Source organism: Plodia interpunctella, chromosome 20 (genome assembly GCF_027563975.2).
Source record: "Plodia interpunctella isolate USDA-ARS_2022_Savannah chromosome 20, ilPloInte3.2, whole genome shotgun sequence".
Taxonomy (NCBI): Eukaryota; Metazoa; Arthropoda; class Insecta; order Lepidoptera; family Pyralidae; genus Plodia; species Plodia interpunctella.
This window is the reverse complement of record NC_071313.1, coordinates 2,805,890-2,825,698: the sequence shown is the minus strand read 5'-3', so window position 1 is coordinate 2,825,698 and position 19,809 is coordinate 2,805,890. Positions and strand designations below refer to the sequence as shown.

The 19,809-nt window shown below is 34.4% G+C and overlaps 1 protein-coding gene across 2 annotated transcripts in view; it reads left to right on the top strand.

Annotated features, from left to right (window-relative positions):
- The window catches only part of LOC128678548 (synaptotagmin-10-like), a 69,120-nt gene that overhangs the window by 35,416 nt on the left and 13,895 nt on the right, over positions 1–19,809 (top strand). The window contains exons 1-6 of one of the 2 annotated variants that reach the window (XM_053760140.1): positions 1,011–1,099; positions 1,222–1,375; positions 2,436–2,577; positions 8,968–9,111; positions 14,741–14,863; positions 17,937–18,091. In XM_053760140.1, coding sequence (XP_053616115.1) covers positions 1,308–1,375; positions 2,436–2,577; positions 8,968–9,111; positions 14,741–14,863; positions 17,937–18,091 — 632 coding nt within the window. In that variant the 5' untranslated portion in view covers positions 1,011–1,099; positions 1,222–1,307. Of the gene's footprint in view, positions 1–1,010; positions 1,100–1,221; positions 1,376–2,435; positions 2,578–8,967; positions 9,112–14,740; positions 14,864–17,936; positions 18,092–19,809 lie in introns of those variants that run through there. The other variant, XM_053760139.1, reaches the window with a different exon arrangement.

The window sequence follows — 19,809 nt, the reverse complement described above, 5'->3', positions numbered from 1 at the left end:
TTATTTTACTATTTGTCTTTATAATAATGAAATACATTATATAATGTTTGAGGTCCACCTGAAACCTATTGGACTGAAAAGGCCCTTTCATCGAGTCGAACCTTTTAGACTAGTCCATGACGAGCTTCAAGACAAGGAAATATTAATTTAATTGCATAAAGTTTAATCCGGGTTTTGGAATGGGTCTAAAAACATTAGTAAATAATTATCGACATTTTAAATTAATTTATTGTTTAATCCAGGGTTTTGAGTGGATTCGAAAGCATTTAAAAATAACTTATCAGTGTATCTTGGCAAATTTAATAATTACATAGGAATTTCTAACAATCGCTTTCATTATCAGATTATATCAATTCAAGTAAATAATGAAATTAATAATTAATTATATAATAGCCTATGTCCACCCAAACATTCCAATCCACATATTGATAAAAGAATTTTTACAATGTACAATACCCTCTACTTACAAAGACTTCCTCTTTATAGGTAATATTAGTATGTATAAGGAAGAATCGGGTCTACTTTCCAATTTATTACTAAAAAGTTTTAATACTTTCTAAAGAAAGTTTAAAACAGAAAAATATGAGTATTATATTATTCTAGCATTTTTGCAACAACACTTGAATTTTCCTTAACCAAGCGAATCAACCACTTATTTACTTTATTAATTAAATATTCGCCCGAATCGTAATTATGAACCTAATTAATTTGAATCCAAGAGAAAACAGCGATTTAATGAAGCATATTTTTATGATAGCTACAAAAGCTCAAATATTTGTTGGATGTTTAATTAACTTCTTTAATTTATCACGAGTATTTTTACTCTTTGATTCTCAAATAATCTAGGCTAGATAAATACACTTGCTTTTGCGTTGCTCCGACTTTTTCACAATATTCTCAAAGGCAACCAAAAACAATTAGATAACCTAAATGGTAGACAACACTTCGTTAATAAATTATGTATTTATTTAAATCCTAAACCGGTTGCGCGAGTTGGATTCGCTCAACGAGGCTTCCGTATAATTATGTTCTATTTATGTTCAGTACACGGTGCAGAGACGGATAATGAAGTGATCCTATAAGGATTTTTACTTTTGAGGTACGGAACCCTAAAAAAATACAATGCGATAAACTTTGATATAATAAGCAACTATTAAACAGTTAATAAATGATTGAGTTGATTGAGAATTAGTGAGAAAATCTAATTCCTAATTTGTTCAGGAGCGTGGCCGCCAGAGGGCCTGGAGAGTCAATCGGGCGTGCGCGGGAGTGCAGTGGACTACGCGGCCGCGCTGCTGCTAGCAGCCATGGCTGCCGTGCTGCTGGCGGCTGTGGGCTACCAATGCGCGGCCACGTGGCGCTGGCTCATGGGAAGGTAAGCCTTTATATCATTTAACTAAAGGCTGTTAGTATATAGGATCTGTAAAGTTGCATACAACTTTCTCCTCCCTTGCTTTTTATTCCAATTAGTTACTGTGACGATGACAAAGACAAAAACAAAGATTATTTATTTGCAAAAACATGAGTTTACATTCTTTTACAATGTGGTGTTAAAAGAAGAACTTAATCCTACATGTTTCACCGTCCACGGGTATGCAAATTTAAATGTTTGATGATTTTTTGTTTTTTTGTATATTTTCAATCCATAGCCAGCAAGAAAATAAATCGCAGACTTATATATTAAAAGTCTGCGATCTCAGTAGTCGTTAGAGAATACTTTTTTAAATCACAAGATGGGTTTTGCCCGTTCTGCCCATCGAGATAATAGTTCAATGATTTTGCCACTAGGTTGTACAACATAGCTATGATACCTATACCGGATGCAATCACGAGCGGATCTTCTATCACATAAATATTTCATACGTGTCTGTATAAATTTATTTAGAAACAGGTTTTATGTAAACGAAATGGATAAAAGGCGATGAAAGCATGGGCACAAATACCTAGGTTCCGCAGCGATTTACAAGAATTACCTAATAATAAATCGGCCCTGGGATCGGTTGCAAATCTGGCTCGAAACAATTTATTTTGAAGATTGAACGAGGATATTACTATTTTTAGAGTTCTACCTACGTTTGAGTTTATTTTTAAGTCCAAAATTGCTTTTTAATTTGTATTTCTGCCATTATGAAAATAGGGGAAACACTTAAATGACGTTATATTTTCTGTGTTGTATTAATTAATAATAAGAGACCAACAACAAACATTACTGATTGATTGATTGAAATCGAAGATTTCTTAGACCGTTATGCCTTTACATTGAATCCGCAACCCAAAATTAAACTGGCAGAAAATGCGTATTGTATCATCAAATGTATTTTTGAGTGCTAGAAACATTGAATACACTTATCACTTTAACTGCTGAAAACGCATGTGTATTTTCTCATTCTCAGCAATTTGTATACGTCAAACTTTACTTGTATTTTTATTTTTAGGAGCAGAAGAGAATCTGAAGATAGCAACTGTGACTCGTTGTCGCGGCAAGCTGCCATCCGCATCAGCCACTCGTTGCCGGACCTGCAGACCGAGCCTTTGAAGCAGGAGTATGTTCAGGAGCACAAAGATCCCGGCAAAAAGGTAACACATTTGTGTGTTTTTTATTAATTATTTACACTTCATTGTTCCAAGTCATTATCATCGCCTAACTCGAAGAGTCTACTACTCAACATAGGCGGGTGGTACTCAGAGCGTTACGAGCGACCGCGCTGTCATTACAATTTTTCAAATAACAAAGAGAAGAATTAATTTTACTGACTTTAAAATAATTAATCTGTACTATGATAATGTAAATTTTATGAATGATTGATTTTGAAAATGATTCCTTGCTCAAAAATGCTGCTGCTAGCTAAATTGAAAGCAGCTAACGTCCAGCGTCTTTGACGATATCGTCAGCTCACCGCTTATATATATATTAAATATGTGAACGAAATAATAAATAGATCAGTAAATAGATGGATAAATGAACTTTCCAATGCGCCATTTATAGAAGCATAAATGAGCGCAAAGGTGGACTTATCACAAATGCAACCTTCTTCCCGACAACCTTTGTGTGGAAAGAGAAAGAAGTGAACCAAGGGGATGCGTTAAACATGATAGCATTAAATAAATTAAATAAAAAATAGTAGACATTGATAACAATTTTCACTTAACTATAAGGTATAATATCGCTTGAAGCGGTGGTGGTGTAATGGTTAAGACCCCCCGCCTGTGAATCGCCTGTGGATGAATGATGCCAGGTTCGAATCCTACTTGTGCCACATGAGTTTGTATACCAATCTGACTTATGTATAGTAGTTTTCATCGACCACCACTTGCTTCCGGTGAAGGAAAAAAAACATCATGAGGAAACCTGCACACTTGTTGATTATTAACTTGTGTGTAAAATGGAGAAGGCAATGGCAAACCACTCCATTAATAATGCCAAGAAAGTTGTTACGTGTGTTTCATTCCATGTAATGACCACGACCCTCAATCATGAGGAATACGACTATGAAGAAGATAAGTAATAATTTTTTTAAAATACGAAAAGCTTTGGAATACGCGTGTTACGTTTAATTTTTCAATGAGGCTTTGTGAATATTAGACTGAGGACGTGGGTGACTAAACCCCACAACGCCGACAAAATGTATTCAGCTCCAAGACAATGAAATTTTAATTCGTTAATCCCTTTGTGATCGTGGCACCCGAAATCACATTCCTACATTTAAAATGTTAACCTTTCTTTGAAGTCAATCAATTAGGCAGAGAATTCCAAAAAACATTTGTAAAAAACTGTCGATTACACACTATCGCCGAAAACGGACAGATGGCGACGCGAACGCACGAACATTGCGTGGTTTGTATGAGATCTTTTATTTACCGCAATTTATTCCGAATCTGTCAAAGTTTGGCGAACTGTATCGCGATAATGTATAGCCGGCATTATACAACTTTTCATCCAAACCTAACTGAAAAAAAAACGGAGAAGCAATCTCCTTTTGTGATGAGTAAAGTTGCAATGTAGTAAGTTTATGCATCAGTTACCGTGAATAAGTTTAAATTACAATACCTACATGTTATTTTTGGTTTAATTTACACGGCCATATCCAAACCTACTTCCCACTATTATTAATACGATTTAGATATGAATGTTTAGTCAATCACACAAATATCCCAAAATTCCTAAGGGAGAGCAGTTTTTATCTTTACGTCAAACGCCAAGAAAAGGAGCAGTTTGTTTTTTTTTGCTTTGCTAAGCAAATATATATAATTTTTTTGTTTTTTAAACGTCTATCTGGGGACATAACACACTGCCTTTACAGCCGACTCTCACAAAATATTGGCAGTTTGTCGAACTGTTTACCAAGCCCGCAAAGCGTTTATCAAATTCTGGCTGAAAGCATTTCGCTGTTTACGATTGTTTCTTTTTATAAGTGTTTTGAATACATCTCTGTCTCTTTTTTTCTATGGCAGATAAAACGAAAAAGCACATATATATACTTTAATTGAGCAAGTAAAAAACTAAAGTTATTCATTACTGTCTGAGCGAGTTCTATGCTGACAACTAATATTTGCATGCTATAATATTTAAAGCTAAACATGTTTTTGTACATACGTCACTAACTTGCAACATATTAATAGCTACCATGTTTATGAGCAAATAAAAATTATGATTATGATTATAAAGTTTTGAAAGTTTAAAGTAAGATTTTCTTCAAACTTTATAATGAAGTATCCGCAATTATTTACTATTTGGATGGATTACTATAATATATATAAGTTTATATATTCGACACATTTTTTTTTCCTATAATTTATTGGGAAAATATTTTGAAAGTGATATTTATATTGAAGCCGATTATTTTAGCCAATTATTCATTATTAATTTTATTACTTTATTATTATTTCTTTACAAAATTTGTTACAAATAACAGTTATGTTGCGGATAAAAAAATAATGCTAGTATAGCGTGGTTGAGTGAACTGTTAAGAATGAAATGTTTAACAAAGACCTCAATATAGTATTTATATATCAATATAAATTGGGTAACAAGAGAGATAAAAAATACGAAGAGAGACAAAGAAAACAACATACTTAACAGCTGTGTAAATTAATCTGCATTTCATTCCTTAGCCTTTTAATAAAAGTCTTTATCGAAATCTCTTTAAAATCGTTTCTCTTCAAGAAATATGTAAATAGTCTAGGAGCTTGGTGCAAAATTGTTTGCCTCAAACAGAGGAGTATCAGTCAACAGTATCGGGATGAGACCTAAAGGTCACTGATCTGGCAATTGTGTCAATATTGACCTCACGGGTAAATATTCTCATTTCCTTTCTACTAATACACTAAGGATACAGTTTTATGTATCCTTTTGGGATAAGATTGGGGAAAAGTTGGGTCTATTTACATTTATTAGGCCGATTAGACATTTAATTTCGGTAGCTTTGTACATGTGATTGTCAAATATGTAAGTTATACAAAATCAGTGAAAATAAATCGGATCTCAAGAATCACTACTTTCTTATAAAATATATTAATCTTCCAGATAAACAAACTGCTAGACAATTCTGCCTGAAGTGATTGGCCAGTTAGCGTTATATCCAACACTTGTGGCACACAATTTTTAACGCTACCTACCTATTCGATATACTTAATACATATTTATACTTTATCAGCGGTGAAAGAAACTCGTTGCAAACAGCAACAGCATTATTTCATAGAAAACTACTATTGCCCGCGGTCCTAGCCGCGGGCATTATTATATTGTGTACTATCCATCCATCTCAACAAAACATCTTTGGACATAAAAAATATAGCTATATTGAAACATCCCATCTACTACGACTTACGTTCCCTTTCACGCACTTAGGGCTACATTTAAATAACGAAAACAAACCTTTTATGAGGGACAAAATAGAATATTCTATGGGCAGCGGACTGATCGATTCTTTCGTGTTAAATGTATTGGAACGTTTTCACTGCGGTTAAACGGCTCCTGGCTCTTGTATTTTTAGTCAAGTTTACAATACCCTTTGTGTGCTGAAAAATGGTGCTCAATTTGACGCGTGGCCAGAGTTTTATTGGGGGAATTTTAATGTGCGTTTTGACTTGTGTTGTATGCCTTTTACATAAAACAAAAACATTCTTTCTGCAGCAATGTTCTCGATCTGATACTATCCGTAACCATTGATGGTTTATCAATACACGAGTCTACAGCTTCTCAAAGGCCGTCAACGCTCCTGTGATGCGACTGGCACTCCGCTTGCTTCTTTGCCAACCTATACTTACCATGAAAAAATCTTCAGTTATCTCCTCGGACTCAAGTTTTTTGTCTTATGACTATTGAATTCTTTTCGAAGTCATGTAGGACACTCTAATTAACCTTTGGTCTCCATACACCTTATCTTAATTACATAAAATTTTTTTTTATCTAGAAGCTTATAGTACCAATTACTGGACGAAGAAAAGAAAAACCAACTTGTATTATATTCATTATGTAACATATATTTAACACGAAAACAAGGTAAATATCAACATATTTATTTGAGCATAAAATTGTAAACTAAGGTATTATGAACAATAATTTCTGGGCTACAGCCTCCGGTCATCAGGTCACTGACCCATGTTCATTATTGAACAGTTGTCTTAATAAAAGAATACACATTTTTAAAGAACATTAAGATTGGCATCTGTGACGTTCGAAAAAGAAGAGAGTTTTTTTTTTTTTTGCAAGACATGTATATGTATTGCGATTTCGTCTCTATTACTGTCACATAGAGGTCAAATTGATATGCGTTCAATCGGTGTCTCGTATTTTTGTTGTACAAACCGCGTGATTCGAGAAACAATTTAGTTTTCCATCGCTATCATCTCTTTTCTAACTCCATTTTTATTATGTCCCGGAGCACAATAATATTGCATGTGTCTGTCGACACTGACGGGAATATCTCATATTGCCCGCATAGCAATATAGTCGAGAACAAATTCATATACAATTGTACATATCAGAATATGTTTACCACTTCTCTATATTTCTTGATGTCATAACATTCTAAACAACATTTGTATGAATTTGACGTCTCCTGTTTGGACTAGTTGTGCCTCAGTACTTTGGCCCGTGGGTATTTCAAGATAAATTCACAACACTTTTACGAAAATTCACACCGCTTCAATCGTCCACATATTTTTACTACTACTTTAGTCTATAAAAATGACTTTAAACGAGAAAAGGTAAATTGCAATAGTAGGTACTTTCTTATCTCTGCAATGCACTGCACAGCTAAGTAGTATATACTCGTAATATCACTTTTAATAGCCTAACTACGTACGTACTAATACCTAGCCTGTACCAGAACGTTTAACAATAACTTAGGCTCGCGCCATCTTAGATAGAATTTGTTAAGAAATATTTCCAGTTAGTTTTACAATATACTAGCGACCCGCTCGTGTAAAACTATAAAAAAGTAACAAGTTGATTAAATCAAATCTATCAAATTTCAACTCAAAATAAAACGAACCGTGCTAACTAATTACATAGACATTTTATTATCCCTCTGGCACTTAAGTTAATAAGAACCAAGTTTAATATTTACACTTATTGTTAAGTGCATCCTACTGAGGCTTACAGCCGAGAAATTTTATGAATAAGCAGCTTTATGTATTAAATTCCAGTGAATCGTTTCAGAATTTTCCGACCGGAAAGATTTTTCGCGTAACTTGAATCATACTTTCGTTATTAACTCCGTGTTATGAAAGTTTTTCGGGGTTGATATTCCCTTGTGGAAGATTATTAAGATAAATCAACTAGTTCCTATTTATTCGAAGCACATTCAATGTAATGTTCTTATATCTGTGATTTTTTGTCTAAATACAGTATTTGTCTATTAAAGAAATAAGCAATAACCTGTATGTTATTTTTTTTAAAACTAATTGTAAACAACGTATCACCTTACTGGCCATTCATAGAAAAAATCATAAAAAGAACAAAGAAAATATTTGACATTACTTTTAGCGCGTTCATAAAACATCGACTAATATATATAATAATAAATAATATATATTTATCTACTATGTTAAGCAACCAGGAAATCAGAATAGAGAGAAAGAGAGTACAAGTGGATACAGTTCAATAATAATTGTTAAAATAGAGTGATCATTCAAACTTTAGCACGAACCAGACAAATCTTTCTTTTTCTACACTAATCTTTCTCTTCATACATGCTCGCCGGCGATGGATGCTCCTATTTTTTTATAGTATAGTTGGCAAACGAGCATGCAGGTCGCCTGATGGTAATATAATAAAAAAATATATACATATTTATGGATACCATTGGAAAAACACAATATTTATGGCAGAGCATATGCTCTGCCAGAGGGGATATATATATATCCCCTCTGTTTTTTTAATTATAAAAATAAACACGTGCACAGTTTACATTACAGTTTAAATTATTTAACCGGCTCCGAAATGTCATTTATACACTCAGAAATAGAAATATTGTACAACATTGTAGTTCACGTGTATACTAGCGCCCATCTTGCGTAAAACCATAAATAAAAAGTAGCCTGTGTTTATCGCGAAAGTTTCGTCTGTCTCTGTGTCAAATTATATTTAAATAGGTACAGTATTTTTTATTTTTCATTGGAATCGAAAATTATCGAAAAATGCAAATCATTTCTCATTATAATATTAATATGGAATAACTTAGAGAAAAATGTGTTGTTCTTCAGTTTTAGACACATTTATTATTTATCTAAAAACAGCTTAAGGCCGCGGCACGCCTACAAGAATTTCCCACCTAAGTACTTACTATCTATGCCCTCCAAATATCTATTGATATTTTAAGAAGATTGGATGTGTAAATAAACCTTAAAAATATAACAAAACAAATACTATCATATTATTTTGTACTATTATATGTTAGTGTCTATTATATTTTTACCACTTTTAATTTGTTGTACAGATTTTAAGATCTGTGTGAATTGCAGGTCCTGCGTCAGACGACCCTCCCGATCGTGCCGACCCGCCACCAGACCTTTCAGAGGCAGCTGTCTCACCGCCTGGACCTGCCGTCCATACAGTTCAGCATCTGTAGTCTGGAGCGGGCTGACTCCTCTATTGGACTGATAAAGGTTTGATTTAATTTGGTGTACCTATGGTTTATTCGTCTTTATGTATTATATTATAATTCTACACTAGAATTATATAGGTACATAAAGAAAAATAAATATACGACTACATGCCGGTAGGTGGTCGTCTAAGTCATGTCAGATGCCTGGAAGTGATTTAATTAAAATCTTATTCGGAATTTATATAAAAAAACCCTGGTATATATTTTGTTTCTTTTTACAAGCATTTATTTTACTTGCCTTGGTAGTGTATGTGTTATTTATGGGCCAAATCTCGCAGATTATTTTTTGTCTAGTTCCGTATAATGAAAAATGTTAGGTGTAATATGACGGCAAAACAATTCTTAATACTTATAAGATGTATCTCAGACCGGCGCGGGTTGACCAAACTTTACCCTTCGAGGAAGTCGTTTTAATTTGTTTTCTAAATTCCTCGCTAATCTCTTCTAAAAATAGTTTGAGACTTCTTTGAAAGTAATCCGCAACAAAAACTTATAATTACAGCAAGTCTTCTAAAAATAAGGAGTAGATTTTGCCGAAATACATAATTACAAAAAAAAATTACTTTAAAGCTGTAATAAAAGCTGTTCCCTTTGCTCTTTTAATTAAAGTCTCTGCTTTGCTTTTGGGGTCGGATAACACTGTAATTACTACTAGCCTTTGCCAAGAGTAAGGACAATGCAAAAGTGTTACTTTGTGTTTGTGCAACGTACAGCGCAACGTACTGGAATACACAAGAATTCCATTCTAATATTTATTACCACTCTTTTAAAGTAAATTTGACGATCGCCGTGGCCTAGTGGTCATCATGCCGGACTGCTACACTGGAGGTCCCGGGTTCGAATCCCGGTCAGGTCAACATGAAAAATGATCTTTTTCAGATTGACCTGGGTCTTGGATGTTTATCTATTATATGTATATGTTAAAGAATATAGTATCGTTGAGTTAGTATCCCATAACACAAGTTTTGAACTTACTTTGAGGCTAACTCAATCTGTGTCATTTGTCCCTATATATTTATTTATTTAAAGAGATATTCAATACATACATATCTGGGTAATAAAATCTTGCGTATGCAAGAATTCCAGTTCTGATTTACCTATTTGTCGCAAAAACATTTTTCGACATATATGTACATTTGTGTTGCGCGCGGACTCGGTCCCTTCGTGTGCTTCCGAATAATATATGAGGTTGTTATAATAATGTAATGCATGCGGTTGTTATAATAATGTCATATTATGACATTAAAGTCAATAAATAATTAATATATTTTAATTTCGTTTGTTTCTCCCTTTATCCCTATGCGTTTATCGCGATAACAAAGACCGATAAAAACATTCACGACCTTTCATGGAAAAACATATTGTACCTAATGAATTCTGCTTGAAAAACTTTTCAGAGTTACCGCAAAATTTTCTCTTTAACAAAGTTGTAAGCCAGTTTCATGATCAGTTTGTTCAACACAAAGTCTTTAGTAACATCATACCGAGTTGCCAACTTCATTATCGGAGCGTCAAAGACTGCAAATTCTCAATTAATATTAATATTAAATTCATCCACCGACGTTTAGGGATAGACATGCAATTTAATTGATTTGTACAAGATTTTATTTATAGTATAAAAAAGTAGCCTATATTACTCCTAAAAATTTCGTCTGTCCCTGTGCCAAATTTCATCAAAATTGGTCATGTAGTTTTTGAGTTTATTTATTAGAAAAAAAACATAATCGACAATCTTTCCTCTTTATAATATTAGTATGGATTTGTATAGATATCATAGGTAATACGAATATGAATAGTATGAATGGAAGTATGGGTATACTAGCCATAACTTCCATTGGATTAAAGTTTCATCAACAAGGTCCGGCTGCCCTGTCTACTTTACGAGCAATATAAACTTATTGTGTGTGAGTTCGCATCTCCAGTACCAAGAATCAATTACTTAATAGATATTTTGTTACCTCTCATTTCAGCGTTACGCTTCGTTACGTCACGGAGCGAAGTTCCGCTAATAGAATTTAGTCATAAATATTTTAATATATATTATCCAATCAGATTATATCCCAGGAAACTTCTCAATGTACAGTCAACAGCACATCAAGTTACCCTGCATGAATTTGGGTAGGTTGATGAGATATCCACTGTACGGACATATTTTTTTTGACGCGTTAAATGAAACAAGATCTTTTAAACTTATAACTTATATGAGTCTTTATAAATCAGTCCAAGTCTTTATAAATCAGTCAAGTCCCGCCCACCGCCCCGCCTCATGCTCGGCAAGAGTAGAAAAATAACAGCAAACAACTTGGTTTACTATTTTCGAATTCAGTGTTTTGCGCTGCTTCAAATCAAATGCGACAAACGTTTAAAAAATTAATTACATATAAATTTCTATTGTTCATTTCTAAGTAAATCCTTAGTCAATTCCGATCTCTAGAACTTACATCGTAAACTAAATGATACAGTAAACTTTACGCACCTGCGGTCTATCTGAATCTGATTACTATCAGGCAGCTGAGTTTTTACGACCACGAATTGAATTACTATTTATTTTCTTGTAAATAAGTCTCTCTCATCTCATGTTGCGTTCGGGGTTGTGTGATATACGGAAGAATATGGAAGATATGGAAATGACCCTATTCTACGGCGGAACCACAAAGAGTGAGTTGCACTAGTCAACTTTGACTGGACGCTCACTACTAATTCGATAAAACAAACGGAACAATTTAGTCACCGCCACAATTCGTAATGGCAATGAATCAACGTTGACACGTAACTTTATCGTTTCTCCACCAAACCTTGGCACGAAGGTAAATCTATTCAGACTATATGGAAAATTCCTGGTTCCCCTTTACGACGTAGTAAAACAGGTAATTCAACGACTTACAATAATGCCCTTCAAATATTTTCATTGCGCTAGCCGCAAATTCAACTTTTATCACCCTTTTAGAAAATGGTAATATAAATGTCATTTCATTTCATTTCAAATTAATTTAAGGATTAGTAACTGCTTTAAATTATTCTTTATTAGCGGCCCGTCCCGGATTCGCTCTTGTAAAAACCTAATAAATTATACCTTCCTCAGGAATCACACTATTTATTGGTGAAAACTGCGTGAAAATCCGTGCAATAGTTTTTGGGTTTATCGCGAACAGACAGACATATACCGTAGAGTTTTTTTTTATTATTTTATAATGTGTAAGGTACTGTGATTGAATCTGAACTAGCTACGTGTTTTAATTACTTACCTACTACTATTTGCTTTCTCAGCCTGCGACCTCACTTCCATATACTTCCATAATAACAGAGAAAATATTTTTTTTTTTTGCAACAAATTTAAGTATATACCATCACAATTCAAAACATAACAAATAATGAATGTATGTTTTCCTTTCTTGTCGTACACGTAATTGAAAATCATATAAGGAAGGAAGTTGCGTCGAGTGAGATACGAACAAATATTATATTCCAACCTCATCAAGCATTTCGTAAAAAAATACATTTGATTACAATATTGGCTTTAATATCAACAGTAATAATCAATTAACAATTAAAGCGAAATGGAAAAATATTTTTTATTTCGTAAATTTTTTTTTTCTCAATTCTTTCCTCGTGAAATTTGGGGTGAAATCCTAAAAATTTTCCCTGTTTAAATTGCGTTCTAATGGACTTCTTGGCAGGAAAATAACCAATAGATATAAATGATAGGGGATTGTTTGCTTTTTTATATCGTTTCATAACAATATTGTTTCTTACTTACTGATATAACTTGACATTATCAATTGTTATTATTGTATGTATTACATAATAACATATATTTTATTAAAAAGTGAGTTTCCTTAGGAAAATATTTTGTAGTTCCATACATAGATAGATATTAAAAAATCATCCTCATTTTATTTATTCTACAATCTAAACCGGCCCTAACAATAATGTTCATTACTTAAATATACTGTATGTGTATAATATTGGTACTTAAAAAAAAACTCTATTAAATAATAGAGTTTGTTTTTACATAAATCTGTGGCATCACAGAGGACATAAATATGTCCTGTGTGATGCCACAGATGATGCTTTATCAGTGGCATCGTATTGGTCCTCACAAATGGCTAGTCGATACTCTAAGAAGCCTAGAAAGCCACAAAAGCATTCCCAGACGGTTGACGTCAAGCAGGCGGCCAGTTGTAAAAGCACAGCCTAATCTTCAAAATGTTAAGTTTATTTTTACGCAGACCGAACTCAACAGGGAACATTCGGAGTTGATGGAGAAGCAAGTAAGAAATAAGAAGATTTTATCAACATACAATTTATGGCAACAACAACCAACAAAATCTAAATCTAACAAACAGTATATGCGAGATGGAAGCATAAAGACAACATAATATTCGTGTGCACTAGAAGCCAACGTTGCTTCTATGATCAATATTTTCTAACCAACATGTTATGTTGCTATAGTCTAGAATCTAGACAGCTCTAATTACCTAGGATACCAGCGTCCCTAATTTGCATACAACTAGATGCAGGTTGCATCGTGGGTTATTCAGCGACATTAGGAGCTAGCCATAAGTGACTTACTATAGTGCGCGCGAGATTTTTTTTATAAAAACGGGGTCGATAATTAACTTATTTTAGAAATAGGGCTTAGACAATATGGAGCGCAGCTTCAGTAAATTTTTTTTATTAGAAATGTTATGAGGTTTAAGATTAAATAATCAATAAGAATAAATAATCTCAAATAATCCCTGTTCACTCTTGCCTTGGAAGATCCTTAAATTGTAGGATTCGGGGAATATCAAAGTTTAATAAATTAAAGTATAGTTACCGTTTTCGAAACTACAATTATTTAATTGTAGTTTCGAAAACGGTAGAGAAAGAGGAAAAGACTGGAAAATCATTTTTTTGTCTTTATCATAAGATCACAGCCTATTACTTATTAGTGAATGTACTAATAAACATAGCAATCTTGTTTGTCCAGTTTTATAAATCGTTGTTTCTTATAATATTAACGTACATAAAAATATAAAGGTCTCATTACGCGACTATACTAAAATACAAAGGGTGTGGTCTCATGCAAAAAAATCTCGTTTCACTATTTTTCCACACGCGCGTGCCGCTCCTTGTGCTATTATAGTGAATAACCCGCAGCGTTCAATATCAGACCGTAGATAGTTTTTGCAAGCAAAAACTTCATGCAAATGAACTTTTTAGGAATACTGAATTTTGAATAAAGACCATTCTATTTTTTAAAAAAAATTGTGGCCAGGATTACTGTTAAATCTATATTCTATACGTACGTAGGTAAGTATATAACAAATCTGTAAGTGGGCTATGTCCTTACATGGAGGATCTTCATGGGACTAATTGAAGCCAAAACAATGTTTAAAGATTTTTTGTCTGATTGTCTGTATGTTTGTTCGCGCATCACGCAAAAAACTTCCTGGATGGAATTTGATGCAGTGATGTAAAGGCGATGGTGTTACTTAAAACCTGGTATAGGTTTCATCGCGTTACGTTTGCTTAGAACTCGAGATTTTATTGACAAAAATAAGTAATTACTTATTTAGCGGACGCACGAAATTAACGCGGGTGAAGCCGCGGGCAAAAGCAAGTATAATGTAATTGTTTGTTGACAGCCGGAGTTATACAAGAACGAGCTGGTCCGTCAGTCGTCGACCGACAGTGCCGAGCTGGAGTTCTGCGGCAAGGTGCACTTCGCCCTGAAATACGACCAGGAAGTGGAAGCATTAGTTGTGAAGGTAACTTTATATTTTTTCTTTATCGGGCTTCAAATCAAATCAAATCATTTATTCAGAAATTAGACCCTCACAGGCACTTTTTCTCGTCAATCTTTATATTTATAGTTATTTCTCACAAGCTACAAACTACTGGCATTTCGGAACGACCACTGCTGAGAAGAAATGCCGAAAGAAACTCATTTGAACAGTGTTGGTCCCTAGGGTTAGGACGAACTAATCGCCTAGACTATACCAGTTTATCTAATCCTATCGCATGTAGGAATAATTATTTCTGGTTTGCCGGTAACACAGACAAGATGGTGAGCTATGTAATGCCGGCTCCACACTGCCGTAGGACAGTTTGCCAAACTTTGACGGATTCAGTTTATATTGCTGGTTTTTCATTGCGGTAAATAAAATCACTCATACTGACTATGCAATGTTCACGCATTCGCGAAGCTTTCTCAGAAATCACACTGTCTTTTGGTGAAACCCGTAGAAAAATCCCTCCGGTATTTTTTTAGTTTATCGCGTTCATACAGACAGATACGTGATAGGGGTAATTTTTTGATAATATGTAATTAGTAACATAAAAGCTTGATTACGTATTGATCACACGATACTAATAAAAGGTCAATAACGTTTAATTTTGGCTATTGATTGGACCTAAAGGTAATCGTATTAAAGGTCAATCATTTTATATCCACAACATGAATCTAGATGATACCCAAAATAAGTCGAAAATTTGTGAAATTGCCGTTCTTGACGATATAGTAGTTAAAAATATTATGTATATATACATAATTTTTTATACGTACGTTTATGAAAAAGGTCCCAAGAAATCTTAATGATGAAGAAAATTAGCCTCTTTCACAGTTATATGCTGCAAACTGTGACACAGATAACAAAGAAAGAAAAGAATATTCAAAGTAAACCCATTACAGATAAAAGTCCCGTAAATTCTGGGTTCCTTCCTAAGTTCCCGCATATATTGAGGCCATAACCACGCAAAGTCGGTCCGGGATCCAGCTCCCAAGGTTATTGACCTGTTGTACTGTCAACGACCCCAGCAGGCGATTTGCTGAAACTGGTCAAAATTCTAGAAATTGTCTCATTTCTTTATCCATGGGTAAGATTTAAGCCGCTAAACTCAAAGGCCTTTTAGCAGTCAATTAGATCGGTTTATTCGTGTAATTGAAATTCTGAAATACTGACAAGTTTCTGCCACATCGTCTATGAGAAGAATCCCCAGTTAATTGCCCTTTCCTTTGATTGACTTTTACAATCTGCGCGGTAGGAAAAACAGCTGATATATTAGAAAAAAATAGAATGTAAATATTATTTTCAAGAAATATTATAGGTAGAATATTATCATACTTTTTACCTGTGTAAGCTATCGACATAATATTTTACCCGCGCCCATTCCTAATTTAGATAAGTTAGAAAAATACCTCCGCACTTTTTAATATTTTATGCAAATCGGTTTGGAACTGTCCTAAATTTCCTGTCCTTATCTTCTGATCGAAATCTGAATTCTGTGGGCTGGTTATAATATTATTTTATGTGTCATTTTATGAGCACCAATTCACAGAGGGGTATTATCAATTTATTGCTTAGATTATTTCTTTACGTTGGAATGATATGATGATTATTAAAAATATAAAACAAAGTCCACTGCCTTGTTTATCAGGCTATTCGCGATAAACTCAAAAACTACTGGACGATTTTTTACGTTTTAATGTGTAATTTACTATCGTTTTACATGCAAAGAGTGAGAACATGCAAATAAAGATTTTATCTATCAAAGAGCATGATTATAGAAAGCTCCTATTTCCTCAGGTAACCTTATCAAAGCAGTAAGCTGATTTCAGTCCCATATTTTCCGCTTATCACAAGCTGATCAAACCATTTTTTCGGGACGTGACAATCTGTTCCACCCTTTGAACCTTTGTCGCCGAAATAATGAGGTACTAACGGGAAGATGAAGGTGAAGTACTAAAGGTACTTTAGTTTAATTATATTCTTAGATCTTCAAAGGTTTCATTTTCACAAGCTTTCAGTTTGTTTCTCCTGTCCCGATATTTCTTTGTCAATCTGTAATCAAATCTTGCAAGTCTCCTCTACTTCTAGTTGTTGAAAGTTGAAATTTTCCACATCGCTTCAGTTTCCATGACAATACATTACCTGTGGTATACCCAGTATCGGCTCCAAACGAGGGGACTACTTAACGGTTAACAGCACGGTCATAGGTTTTTTCTCAAGCGATGCCACAAGATCTCTCCAATGACAATAAAAGCTTGTGACAAAAATGACGTTTTTGTAAAAAAAAAACTTGTTAATTGGCAATATTCTTTTTCGTAAATATAACTACATTTTCAAAGGTGAAATTAGCAGAAAGGATTCGTCAAAAGTATAGAACTTGATATAACAACTTTTAACTAAAGGTTAACGATACAAAGTTTGTTATCTCCTCTGTTTTAAAAGCATATCGTTGTTTGAGATAAATATTGAACTTTGAAGCTCAATTTATGATTTAAAGTTGTCGTGTAACTTAATAACTTTCAGAGTGAGTTGCACCAGTCGATTTTGACGAAAACGCAACGCAGGTTTTTTTAAATACTACTGAGCGAGGAAACAGACATGTGGCTTGATAGATTAAAATTAACGTCAAAGTTGACTGGTGCAACTGAGGCTAAGTGTAATTTTGATGAACTGAACCGTTGACTGAACCCTATATACGATGGTGTCATGCTAGTGAACCAACCATACTTTAAAACCATTATCTTTCTGTACCTCACGCGCATTGTTGAATCGTGACGTACATCAACACGACGTAGCATTGCCTTCGTTGACCTTCGTTGCCTGTCGGACGACAGGCAACGAAGAACAACGCTGATATTGTGTGAAATTTCGACATATATCAACGTACGTCATTGTCAAAACGTAGAGAAAACAACGTGCTGCGTCTTCGCAACAAAGTACGACCTAGCAGTGGAGCATACTCTCAAACGTAAATGGCGAATATTGTTGATGCGAATCAACATTCGTCATCATTGTCAACACAATGATGATTATATTCTCCTATTTGTTTCAGATCTTCGAGGCCCGCGACCTGCCCATCAAGGACGTAACGGGCAGCAGTGACCCGTACATCAAGGTGTTCCTACTACCCGACCGCAAGAAGAAGTTCCAGACCAAGGTCCATCGCAAAAACCTCAACCCTGTATTCAATGAGACCTTCCTATTCAGGTGATATTATCTTCAATATATTGTCTACGCTAGCATTCCTATTAAGGAAAAAATCGTGAAACGTGCACACTGGTTGACCCTATCAGGACACTTGCGCGAAATCATTTGCTCGAACGACACATTTACGCGCATAGACAGATTGATAAATTATTTCACTACTGTGTATGCGACTACTTGAGACTAGACAAAGTTTAGTCGTAGAAGTCATGTCAGATGCCTTAGGCATCTTGAGTAAAATCAGACACCGGTTTTAGCGTTAACACACACGATATGAAAGAAAGCGGGCACCCACAATAGACATTATCATTATATGGCATTATATAGAAGTTATTAGCGCGGTTTTACTTATTCCGTCGCGCGGTGTTGAGTCGAAGCAGAGGTTGGACGACCTCGGTGGCGCAGTGGTAAAGTGCTCGCCTCTGAGCCGAGAGGTCCCGGGTTCGATCCCCGGTCGGGTCATGATGGGAAATGATCTTTTTCTGATTGGCCTGGGTCTTGGATGTTTATCTATATATGTATTTGTTATAAAATATAGTATCGTTGAGTTAGTATACCATAACACAAGTCTCGAACTTACTTTGAGGCTAGCTCAATCTGTGTGATTTGTGTCCATATATATATATATATATATATATTATTTTTTTATTTAAGCAGCAGCATTATGTTACTTAATATTAATGTTCAAATTAACATTATATCTATAAAGTTTATTTGAACACGGCTAATGGAATCTACAGTCTAGAGCAACAAGAAAACCAATTTTATAAATTTAAAAACTTTTCGATACCTTCGTGTCTCGGGGTAAACGAACTCTAAACTTTGTCCGTTAATTGAATTTATTACTTCCTTTTTAAAATTACTTATTTCCATTTTGTCAAAAAACTGACAAAGTTTGAATACATTTAACAAACTCGATGTTTTATCGTCGCCTCAAAATCACTTTTAAGTTTTTTTATTTTATTTTCAGCTTAATGAAAATAATTTCGAAAATGAGGCATTCAATTGCACAACTTTTGTTTTGGACTTTAACTTTCTAACTGATAAGCACACAGTACAATTACTACACCAACTTAATGGTGTTGTAAATTGACGTCTTCGGAGCCATTGCCGCAGTGAAGTTTGTTGTGCCGTTTCTTCTCCATTTAGGCTTTGGAGGCAATTGCAAACTTTGTTTTATGTCGGCTATAAAATGTCGCCGAACAGTTCGTCGAACTTATGCAGTAATGGCATACTTTGTCACTGTGATAAATAAAAGCTCATAAACAAACTACGCTCATTAATTCGCGTCGGCATATGTCGATGATAGAGTATAGCCGGCATTAACTAAATTTTTGCAAGATCCAAGACTTTCTTCTCCTTTTTTCAGCCTTGCTCTATCAAACATTAGGCTTTCTAATTTCCCTTCATTTTGCCCTAATCTGAACAGTCAAAATCAAATTACATTATATAAAAATACTTGGCACAAAATTAATGGACACATATCTCTCTTTTTTGTACATGTACCTATGGTTAACAAAACAAACCATCACTCGCATTTCCGATTACTTCAAGTCAGTCACGTGTTGACACTACACGTGCGCTAGTAATCTGCCACTACCTATAATTGAATGCTTCCCAGCGGCGTAGCTATAGAAGGGGGAGACGGTACTTGCATCGGGCACCTACCTCAAGGGGCCCTGGGACGGTTATTTTTACTAGTTTGTTTATTATTTTAACTG